The sequence below is a fragment of the Sinocyclocheilus anshuiensis genome, unplaced genomic scaffold (assembly GCF_001515605.1).
Source record: "Sinocyclocheilus anshuiensis isolate Anshui unplaced genomic scaffold, SAMN03320099.WGS_v1.1 scaffold971, whole genome shotgun sequence".
Lineage (NCBI taxonomy): Eukaryota > Metazoa > Chordata > Actinopteri > Cypriniformes > Cyprinidae > Sinocyclocheilus > Sinocyclocheilus anshuiensis.
In genome coordinates this window covers 437,290-446,939 of record NW_015546059.1, presented here as the reverse complement: position 1 = coordinate 446,939, position 9,650 = coordinate 437,290, and the positions used below count along the sequence as shown (strand labels likewise).

Below are 9,650 nucleotides of genomic sequence, written 5' to 3'. Positions count from 1 at the left end.
CGTACCAGACAGTGATGCAGCTGGTCAGCACACTCTCAATGGTTCCCCTATAGAATGTGGTGAGGATGGGTGGAGGGAGATTTGCTCTTAAGTCGGCTCGGCGCAGGAAGTGGAGCCGCTGTTGCACCTTTATGGAGAGTGATGTAGTGTTGGTGGTCCAGGTGAGGTCTTCTGTTATGTGCACCCCCAGGAATTTAGTGCTGCTGACTCTCTCCACAGTCGAGCTGTCGATGGTCAGTGGGGGGTGGTCAACAGAGTTTCTCCTGAAGTCCATCACAACCTCCTTTGTCTTACTCACATTGAGGGACAGGTTGTTTGCTCCACACCATTCAACCAGTTGTGCCACTTCCTCTCTGTATGGTGTTTCATCATTGTCGCTGATGAGACCTACCACAGTTGTGTCATCAGCAAACTTGATGATGTGGTTGGAGCTGAATTTGTCAGTGCAGTCATGGGTCAGCAGTGTGAAGAGCAGCGGGCTGAGCACACAGCCTTGTGGAGCACCTGTGCTCAGTGTGGTAGTGCTGGAGGTTTTGTGGCCGACACGGACTGACTGAGGTCTTCCAGAAATTCCAGGATCCAATTACAGAGGGAGGTATTTAGGCCCAGCAGGTTTAGTTTGTTGATGAGCTGTTGTGGGATTATTCTGTTGAATGCTGAGCTGAAGTCGATGAACAACACATAGGAGTCTTTGTTTTCTAAGTGGGTAAGAGCCAGGTGGAGGGTGGAGGAAATGGTATCGTCCGTGGAGCAGTTTGGACGGTATGCAAACTGGAGCGGGTCAAGTGTGTTGGGGAGATTGGATTTGATATGGTGCATGACTAACCTCTTAAAGCACTTCATCGTGATTGGGGTCAGTGCTATGGGATGATAATCATTCAGGTAGGACACAGGTGACTTCTTTGGTACTGGTATGATGGTGGTGGACTTGAGACATGTGGGGACAACTGCTTGGCTTAGTGTTACGTACTTGATGTTAAAAAGGGATTATACCGTAAAATTTAGGTGGGACAACTGTTACTGGGTGTGGTGCGGATCAAAGACGATACTGAAATGTATTTCAAAAAGACTTTACTGAACGTATTAGGAGAAGATACAAGTGGTTTAAGTTTAACAAAGTCTAACAATAGGAAAGAAAAGAAAACAAAAACAGGAGTGTCACCCAAATTAAAGAAATAAACAAAACAGAACAATCCTTATAACTAACCTCTAAACTAACTACCAAAATAAAGAAATATGAAAATAAAACCGGAATCTTCAGCGTATGCGACGCCCGAACTAAAACTCTCATAAACTACAAACAAAAATACAAGGGTGGCATAACACTCACAATCCTAATCTAACAGAATACAAACTAACCTAATCAAGAAACAGAACCAGCAGTATTATAACAACGACCGACTAAGTATTCGAATCATCACAGACAGGAAAATGTGATTAAGTAGCTGGATACACCAACATGCATTCTTAACTTTAAACTCGACACGTAATCAGGCTGTAACTCTAAAACCGACATATCTTCGCGATATCTTTTACGAAGAATTCGATGCAAGTCGATGTAGATCAAAACACACAACACAAAACAAGACTCCCTAAGACAAGATACATGTAGCATCAGGAGACCGCGTTGGAGCACGAGGTACGCTGGCATGGCGCACACACACACACAATCAGCTCGAGTCCTCAAATACAGCTGGCACGTCAGCAGATTGGCAGAACATCATGGTGTCGTAATGATGATTGGCAGTCAAGTCAGCCAATAGACACCGACCTAGAAGCAGAGCAACAATAACACAAAAAGGACAGGACAGCGAAAAGAAACACAATATACACAAAACACATGTGGAACGTAACACTCCCCCCCCTTAAGACAAACTATATGGGTTTCAAACTATATGAGATTTTAAAGATGTCTGTTAAGACATCTGTCAGCTGTTCAGCACAGTCTCTCAGTACCCAGGCCTGGTATGTTGTCAGGACCTGCAGCCTTGTGTGGGTTAACCCTAGATAGGGTCTTCCTTACATCGACTGAAGACAGGCAGAGCTCCTGGTCGTTGGGAGGTGTGGGCAGTTTTTGTGCAGGTTTGTCATTCTGTATTTCAAACCGTGCATAAAACTCATTGAGTGTATCTGGGAGGGATGTGTCGTCATCACAGGCCTGTGGCAGTAGCTTGTAGTCTGTGATGGTCTGAATAGCTTGCCACAGACTCCGTGTGTCCTTGCTGTCAGTAAAGTGATTATTGATTTTTTGTGCATACAACTGTTTTGCTTTCTTAATGTCATGGGACAGGTTGACTCTTGCTGTTTTGAGGGCTGCTTTATCTCCTGATCTGAATGCTTCATCTTTAGCAGCCCACGAACCTCTGCTGTCATCCATGGCTTCTGGTTGGCATGTGTGGTGATGTTATTGGTGACTGTCACATCATCAATGCACTTTTTGATGTAAGCAGTCACTGTTTCAGTGTACTCTTGCAGGTCTGTGTGGTCATGGTAGGTGACTGCCTCTTTAAACATATTCCAGTCCTGTATATTCCAATCTGGCCATACTGTGATCTGCTTTTGGACCGGTTTGGCAAGTTTGAGAAGTGGTCTGTATGCTGGCATTAGCATAACAGAGATGTGAGAGAGAGTATAGGCTACTATATGACAAAAAGTTTGAACAGTTTCAACTGACCCCACACAAAAACACTTTCCCAAACAATCATAAATTCCTTTGGATCATTGGGGTGGATAAACAGATGGCCGGTTAGATGGGTGGGGGTGTACAGAAACAGGTGTCCAAACAGGTGTCCATTTATGGTAGGAGGAGGGGGGGTTTATGAGGGGCAATAAATCAAACTTTTTGTCATATAGTAGCCTATACTCTCTCTGATGTGGTCTGAGTACCCGAGATGGGGGTGGGGTGCAGCTTTGTACGCATTTTTTTTTCTGTTGTGTAAAGTACACAAATAAACCACATATATCGTCTGAGTATGAATGCAAACTTTAAAAACAAAGAGGAAAATGAATACATTATCAGGGAAATTCAGCAAAGAAATGCAAAAGGTTGCAACGTTTCTGAACTGTGTGTTTAAGGATGTTGTAGATCTTTCTGGTCGTTGTCTGTTGACGTTTGTGACCAGCAGATGGAATCAGTGTGTGACGATTGGAGAGCTTCGAAACACTGAATCAACCAATCAAAGCAGTTGATTCAGTTCTGAGTTTAACTGAGTTCAACATAATCACTCCCAGTCCAGAACCAAAGACTTTGAGTAACACAGATCGTTTTCTGCTGTAGACACCAGAGATGGACACGCATCCTGATGAGGAAGAGGAGACTGATGGAGGACAGGTAGAGATCGGATTTGATTTTCATTTTTATGAATGCATTATTTTACTCACTGTCAGTGCTATTATGATATGTTTAGCAGAAATCGAAAAAGAAAGTGCGAGTTAAGTTTGTTCCTCACAGAGGGTTTGTCATCGGTTTATCCAGGGTGAGTCCTGACGCCTCTTCTGCTTCATTTCTATCAGTTTGAGCACTTCTTTGGTTTTTTAAAGACATATTCTTCTGTATATCTGCTAACAGGGTGACAAGGCTAATAATGAAACCAAGGAGGAAATACCACATCTTAAGGTAGAACGATTTTCAGAATACAATATCATAATTTACCATTTACTGAATACAGTATGTACTGTATTTAAATAATAATAATAATAATAATATGTGAAATTTCATAAACATTTCTAACAGTAATGTGCTGCATTATTATCACTTTGACGGTTTCATCTTATTTTTAAGCCAATTTACTGTAAACATTTCTTTTTTACTATCAAATATATTATAGTTTTTATTAATATTTTGAATATTTTACATTTAATTTTTATATTTACCTTTTTTATTTTAGTAATATTGCTGTATGTTTTGGTTATTTTATCAGTTTTTGTTTATATATATAATTTTTGTTATTAATTTAGTTATTTTAGTACCTAAAGTTAAACTTAATGAAAATTAGAACTTTTGCTTTGGCAACTAGCGGAAATAAAATAAGTTTACATTTTTTTTATATTTGAATTTTATTTCAATTTAAACATATACGTTGGTTAAGTAATGAATGCAAACTTAAAAAGGCTAAAAAAAACAAACAAATATATTAAAAATGAATATATTATCATAACATTTCAGCGAAGAAATGCAAAACTGCGTATTTAAGGATAAACTTTATGCTTTTTATATATATATATATTTTTATTTTTTTTTTTTATTTTTTTTTTTTAATGTTATGTTATGTTTTAGATAATAACCCTGCTTTTGGAAGTTGTTGATGTATAATATCAGATGATTTGTATTTCCAGTGTCATGAATAAATGCACATTGTTTACAGTGGATCTGTATTACAGGACAGTGCTGACGCCGAGCTGAAGGGAGCTTGTGGAGTCACTCCTCAGCCACATCTCAAGGTTTGTCCGAGTCGTATGAACATTCATGGAAACCTCTGCTTCGTCTCTTATTTTTTAACATGATTAACTCCTGCTTTTAGGATGATGAGGGGTCTGGTGACCTGAAGGGAGCGTTTGGTTACGATCCTCACGAGTTCAAGGTAGAGCAGACGTCTACACGAGCGCATGAGTTCGAGATCTCTGTCTGTTCACTAATATCCTGTAATATATCTGTCTCCAGGGAGACACATTACTGAAATCTGAAGTCGGACGGAGTTACTCACCGAACCATGTTCAGGTTCAGACTGTTCATTCTCAGAGAGTCTGATATTCTGCTCACTTCTGGCGAGATTACTGCTTATGTGACTCATTTATTTTTAATTTTTTTTCAGAGTTCGTATTCCAATGGCTTTATGAGTCCTCCAGCATGGGATTCAAAGGTAAGAAGCAGCACTAATTATTAAACATTCTGCCAAAAAAAACGAGCTTCAGAAACCCAAAGCAAGCAAGACTGTTGCTCATGCAAAGGGTTTTGATATATTCAGGCAGATCTGGAGACAGACGTCCTTAAAGCCTCGGATCTCTTCACAGCGTCAGACGCCAGTGAGAGACATCAGGTGAGGAACCAGAACGCTCTTATGATCGCGGAGACATTTTCATTGCATTTGAACTTGTTTTTCTCCACTGTGTGTACAGAAGAAATCTAAAAAGTTTAAAGTCCCTCGCCTGCATCGCAGACAGTCAAAGGTAAAAACCATCAAACTTAGAGCTTTGAGTTTTTATTAATATTTTGAATATCTTCCATTTTAATTGTAAAGTTTTAGTAATTGTGTTGTGTGTTTTTGTCATTTTATTAGTAAATGTATTTTGTTATTATTAACTTATTAGTTTTTTAATATAATATTTTTTACTAATATTTTTATATCTTCAATTTTAATTTTAATTTTAGTAAGTTTTAGTGATTTTGTTGTGTTTTATGTTGTTTTTAATTTAATATTAATATAAATGTATATTAAAATATATAATAATATTTTATAATACTATAAAGCTTGTTCATTTTATATTTCAGTTTGAGTTTTGCTACTTCAAGCTAAACTCAACGAAAATTAGAAATTTTGTTCACTGAAATATTTGTATATTTTATTTCAGTTAACATTTAGTTTCTTTCAAGTAATGCATATTGTATTTAGTCTGCATGATTTTGGTTTATTTAAAATGTTCTGAGCATTTATTGAATATTGAATGATCTACAATAGCAATAATTGGTACTTCGCACTTTAAAGAGCAGCTGAATCAAACGCAGTATTCACATCAGTGACATGTTCGTGTTTTCTAGAGTTGTGAAGATCCTGAGATCAAGCAGAGCAAAGATCGTGACGCTTCAGAGGTGAACAAACCTCTCATTTTACTTCCTCACGATTCAAATACTTGTCCAGTTTTCATGTGGTCTTATTTATTTATTTATTTATCTTATTTTTTCAATTATTTTATTTCCCTTTTGGTTTTGTTTCTTTAATTTCCAAATATTATATTTAATTTTTACTGTCTGCACTGAAAAAAAAAATGTGTAGAAAAAAATGTAATTGAGTATTTATTTATTTATTTGTTTGTTTATTTATTTATTTAATCATATTTTTGTTTTAATTATTTTATTTCCCTTTTGGTTCTGTTTCTTTAATTTCAAAATATTATATTTAATGTTTACTGTCTGCACTGAAAAAAAATGTGTAGAAACAATTTTCATTGAGTATTTATTTATTTGTTTGTTTGTTTGTTTATTTATTTATTTAATAATATTATTTTTAATTATTTTATTTCCCTTTAGGTTTTGTTTCTTTAATTTCCAAATATTATATTTAATGTTTACTGTCTGCACTGAAAAAAAATGTGTAGAAACAATTTTCATTGAGTATTTATTTATTTGTTTGTTTGTTTGTTTATTTATTTATTTAATAATATTATTTTTAATTATTTTATTTCCCTTTAGGTTTTGTTTCTTTAATTTCCAAATATTATATTTAATGTTTATTGTCTGCACTGAATAAAAAATGGTGTAGAAACAATTTTCATTGAGTATTTATTTATTAGATTTTTTTTTTCAATTTGTTTTCTTTAATTTCCAAATCGTGTGTATTATATTTAATGTTTACTGTCTGCACTGAAAAAAAATGTGTAGAAACAATTTTCATTGAGTATTTATTTATTTGTTTGTTTGTTTGTTTATTTATTTATTTAATAATATTATTTTTAATTATTTTATTTCCCTTTAGGTTTTGTTTCTTTAATTTCCAAATATTATATTTAATGTTTATTGTCTGCACTGAAAAAAAATGTGTAGAAACAATTTTCATTGAGTATTTATTTATTTATTTAATAATATTATTTTTAATTATTTTATTTCCCTTTAGGTTTTGTTTCTTTAATTTCCAAATATTATATTTAATGTTTATTGTCTGCACTGAAAAAAAATGTGTAGAAACAATTTTCATTGAGTATTTATTTATTTATTTAATAATATTATTTTTAATTATTTTATTTCCCTTTAGGTTTTGTTTCTTTAATTTCCAAATATTATATTTAATGTTTATTGTCTGCACTGAAAAAAAATGTGTAGAAACAATTTTCATTGAGTATTTATTTATTTATCTTAATTTTTTTAATTTTATTTAAAAAAAAAAAAAAAAATCTTTAATTTCCAAATTGTGTGTATTATATTTAATGTTTACTGTCTGCACTGAAAAAAAAATGGAACAATTTTCACTCAGAAATTGCTAGTAAATTTCACAAATAATTACAATGAAATGGAAAGACGGGAAGTCGTGGCCTGATGGGATAAATGCAGAGCACTAATTCCTAGTATGGGTAACCATACTTGGCCACATGTCACGTCACTTTTAAAAAAGTAACACGTTGAATTAAATGTGACATTTTAAAGGACTGAAATAGTATTTCCTTTTAAAATATAACCCTATAATTAAAAAATAATAATAATGTTTGTAACTGTCTGGCCTCATGTACTTCTATTATGAGTGTTTTACTGTATGGGATTTATTTGTTTGTTTGTTTGTTTAAAATCAGTAAAAACGTCAACATTATTTTTCATTTGTATTTAGTTTTCGGACAGTGTGTATTTTATTTCATGTTTACTGTCTGGCCTGATGCACTTCCATTATTAGTTTGCGTCTGTATGAGGTTTTAATTAATTGATTTATTTGTAAACGTGGTAACGTTATGCCACAAATGCAGCTTAATTGTTTTCCAACTGTTCTGCAGATGAAGAGGCCTCCTCTTCTTCAAGTGCCGCCGCTGTCGCATCGAGACTCAAAGGTGAGAGACTGACGTTCTTCTGAACTTTCAGATTTGGATGCAACTGTTGCTGATGTCTGATATCTCTAGAGCTTTGAAGATGGCGAGCTCCCTCAGAAGGGTGCAGATCTGTTCAGAGCAGGAGACGAGGAATATACGCCGGTAACTTCATCATTTCATCTTCATGCTTCTGATGTGGTTCACACAGACACGTTTAACGCTGGTTATCCTCTCACGCAGAAATCTAGAGAGACTGACACGCATCGCAGAGGGTCAAAGGTAACTGTGTGCTCATCTTAATCGACTCGTTCACAGCGTCTTCATCTCGTATAATCTGTTCACCTGCTTCTCTCAGACTCATGACATAAAGGAGTTTCCTGAAGACTTTCTGGACCCTCCAGGAGCCGTGTCTGGAGGTTTCCACCTGTCTGATGCTGCTGAGGTAGATATCATGCTCGTTTTTGCACTGATTTATTTATACACTGCCAGTAAAAATTCTGAAATATTTTTACAATGTAAAACAGCTGCTTTCTATTTGAATCTCTGTTAAACTGTAATTTATTTCTGTGATCAAAGCTGTATTTTCAGCATCATTACACGCATGATCTTCAGAAATCATTCTAATATGCTGCTTTGCTGCTCGAGAAACATTTCTGATTATTATCAATGTTGAAAACAGTCGTGCTGCACGATATTTCTGTGGAAACCGTGATACTTTTTTGTTTTCCAGGATGCACGGATGAATAGAAAGTTTAAAAAAGAGCAGCATTTATTTGAAATAGAAATATGCTGTAACATTATAAATGTCACTTTTGATCAAATTTAATGCGTCCTTAATGAATAAAAGTATGAATTTCTTGAAAATCTGCAAGGCTCAGATACACATGAGACGACTGAAAGATGGAGAGGAAGAGCAGAAGCAGGAGGAAGAGAAGGATGAAGGGGTCAGTCGGCCCAAACACTAACCGTCCTTCCTTATCATCTTTACTTTATTCCATTCATTATGTCTGTAGATTCTGTTCATACCGCGGTAAATATATTTGTGAAGCCGTTCATTTTCTCCTGATGTGATTTTGATTGATAAATGTGTGTTTTATTGGCAGGACACTGACAGTCTGATGGAGTGGTGGAATACAGTGGCGTGTGAGTTCATTCATTCATTCATTCATTCATTCATTCATTCAGCACAAACACATCAGATCTGACTCGTTTAACATCCAGTCTTTGTGTTTTCAGTTTGGGATGAAATGCCTGCTAATGAGACGATCAGCACTAAAGAAGAAGAGACCATGTAAGACTTCATTTAATGATCGTCACGCTGCAAAAACGATGTTGTTCTTCACTATTTTTGTCTGGTTTTCCATTTTATCATTGATTGATTGATTGACTGATTGATTGCATAGTGTCTCTACACTGCAAAAATGATTATAGGTCTTGTTTTCCAGTTCAAATATCTGAACATTTTTAAATCAATGTACATTTAGTAGAGCAAATTTGACTTAAGATATTAAGTCTGATTTTATGAAGAAAAAAAAAAATGTTCAAAATGTTTTTTTTTCTTAAAACAGAAAAATGACAAAACAATATTATGTTTCTGACCCAATTAGGTTTTTTTTTCATTTCAAGCTAAAATTCACTTAATTTTGATCTTTTTTTTTCAGAAAATATATTATTCTCAAGTAAATGTATCTTGATTTAAGAATGTAAAATGTGCAAAATACATTTACTTGAGAAGCAAAATTACTAAGATTACTAAGAAGTCTTGTTTTTTGAGAAATTGACCAAAATTTATCAGAAAATTTTATAATTTTTACATTTTACATTTTATGCTTAACATGTAAACTGGCAATGAGGTCAGAAAAATGCAATAATTCAAAGGGAAAACAAACTTTTTTTTTTTTATTTTCTCATTTATTTATTTTATT

At 34.5% G+C, this 9,650-nt stretch overlaps 1 protein-coding gene across 1 annotated transcript in view; it reads left to right on the top strand.

Moving 5' to 3' along the window:
* The first annotated feature begins 4,695 nt into the window (after positions 1 to 4,695).
* Positions 4,696 to 9,650, top strand: part of LOC107699386 (apolipoprotein L6-like) — a 7,573-nt gene continuing 2,618 nt past the window's right edge. The window contains exons 1-12 of the mRNA XM_016500625.1: positions 4,696 to 4,717; positions 4,812 to 4,859; positions 4,965 to 5,036; positions 5,116 to 5,166; positions 5,756 to 5,806; positions 7,693 to 7,746; positions 7,816 to 7,887; positions 7,966 to 8,004; positions 8,081 to 8,167; positions 8,598 to 8,669; positions 8,829 to 8,868; positions 8,962 to 9,016. Of these exons, the coding sequence (XP_016356111.1) occupies positions 4,833 to 4,859; positions 4,965 to 5,036; positions 5,116 to 5,166; positions 5,756 to 5,806; positions 7,693 to 7,746; positions 7,816 to 7,887; positions 7,966 to 8,004; positions 8,081 to 8,167; positions 8,598 to 8,669; positions 8,829 to 8,868; positions 8,962 to 9,016 (620 nt within the window). The 5' untranslated portion in view covers positions 4,696 to 4,717; positions 4,812 to 4,832. The remainder of the gene's footprint in view (positions 4,718 to 4,811; positions 4,860 to 4,964; positions 5,037 to 5,115; positions 5,167 to 5,755; positions 5,807 to 7,692; positions 7,747 to 7,815; positions 7,888 to 7,965; positions 8,005 to 8,080; positions 8,168 to 8,597; positions 8,670 to 8,828; positions 8,869 to 8,961; positions 9,017 to 9,650) is intronic.